General features: G+C 28.3%; 1 protein-coding gene across 1 annotated transcript in view; it reads left to right on the forward strand.

Annotated features, from left to right (window-relative positions):
* Positions 1-1,405, forward strand: part of LOC107638313 (oligopeptide transporter 7-like) — a 12,651-nt gene that overhangs the window by 8,705 nt on the left and 2,541 nt on the right. Inside the window, exons 5-6 of the mRNA XM_016341527.2 lie at positions 456-711; positions 1,089-1,271. Of these exons, the coding sequence (XP_016197013.1) occupies positions 456-711; positions 1,089-1,271 (439 nt within the window). The remainder of the gene's footprint in view (positions 1-455; positions 712-1,088; positions 1,272-1,405) is intronic.

The raw sequence follows: 1,405 nt of genomic DNA on the forward strand, positions 1-1,405 counted from the left end.
TTCGTTTAATACTTATACAAAATAATCTTTTAAAACACTTTTATCATTAACAAATAGAATATTTTTAGGATATTTTAGTAGTTTAATTATATTAAAATCTTGGTTGACTTAATGCTGAAATTTTATTATCGTCAGTGCACCTCTAAAGTTAAATATTTTCTTCTCCATCATATTATTTCACCTGTACATGAAAAAATATTTGTATCGGTAAATAAGAGCTAAGTGGCGTTCAAGTACGCAATAAGTTATTGATAAAGTATACAGTAAAGAAAGATTTTTAAGTGTATCGATATACCGGTGTATCAGTAATTTTTAACCGTTGATCTTAATTATATATATTATATATATTTTTTATAATTAAGATCAACGGTTAAAAATCACTTAAACACCGGTACGACGACATACTTAAAAATTTTCCTATAGTAGATTTGAGATATATGGAATTGAAAATGCAGAGAACTTTGGGAACAAAGCAAATCAAGTTTTAAGGAAAAGAAAACGGACATACACACCAAGCTTATGCGGAGGTACAAGCAGGTTCCAGAGTGGTGGTTTGTGTCCATACTCATTGTGACAATTGCTGCCACCGTCTTTGCTTGCGAGTACTACAATGAACAGCTACAACTGCCTTGGTGGGGTGTTTTGCTCGCATGTGCCATTGCAATCTTTTTCACTCTTCCAATTGGGATTATTACAGCAATCACAAATCAGGTTATTTGGTTAAAAAAAAAATGCTCTCTAGCCAGTAAATATTATTATTTTTGGCCAACACTTAACTAACAATAATTTAAACTTATATTTTTCAAAATTTTGCATACAAAATATAATTTATACTTATATTTATTGAATTTTTACGCACATAAATTAATATAATTTATAATTATATTTTTCAAAATTTTTATACATAAATTAATAAAATTTATTTGTTAAAAATAATTTAATATTTATTCTAGTTAAATAATAGCCAAAAATACTAAAAAAATTATTAGTCTCAAGAAATTTTCTTTTGTAATTACATTATATTTTAAATTTTAATCCTTTCATTCTTAGGTTGGTTCTCTCTAAGCTTTATTTGCTTATTATTACAGACGCCGGGGCTGAATATAATTACGGAGTACATCATAGGATATATCTACCCGGGATACCCAGTGGCTAACATGTGCTTCAAGGTTTATGGTTACATCAGCATGACACAAGCCATCACTTTCTTGCAAGACTTTAAGCTCGGTCACTACATGAAGATTCCTCCCAGAATCATGTTCATGGCACAGGTACATATTATTGGAAGAATTTTAAGTTTATTGGGAAGACGGGTGTTCTAGTTATTTTAATCGTTAATCTGAATTATAAAATATATATATAATATATATTAATTAAAATCAATGGTTAAAATAACTAGTGTATC

This window comes from Arachis ipaensis, chromosome B04 (genome assembly GCF_000816755.2).
Source record: "Arachis ipaensis cultivar K30076 chromosome B04, Araip1.1, whole genome shotgun sequence".
Classification (NCBI taxonomy): domain Eukaryota; kingdom Viridiplantae; phylum Streptophyta; class Magnoliopsida; order Fabales; family Fabaceae; genus Arachis; species Arachis ipaensis.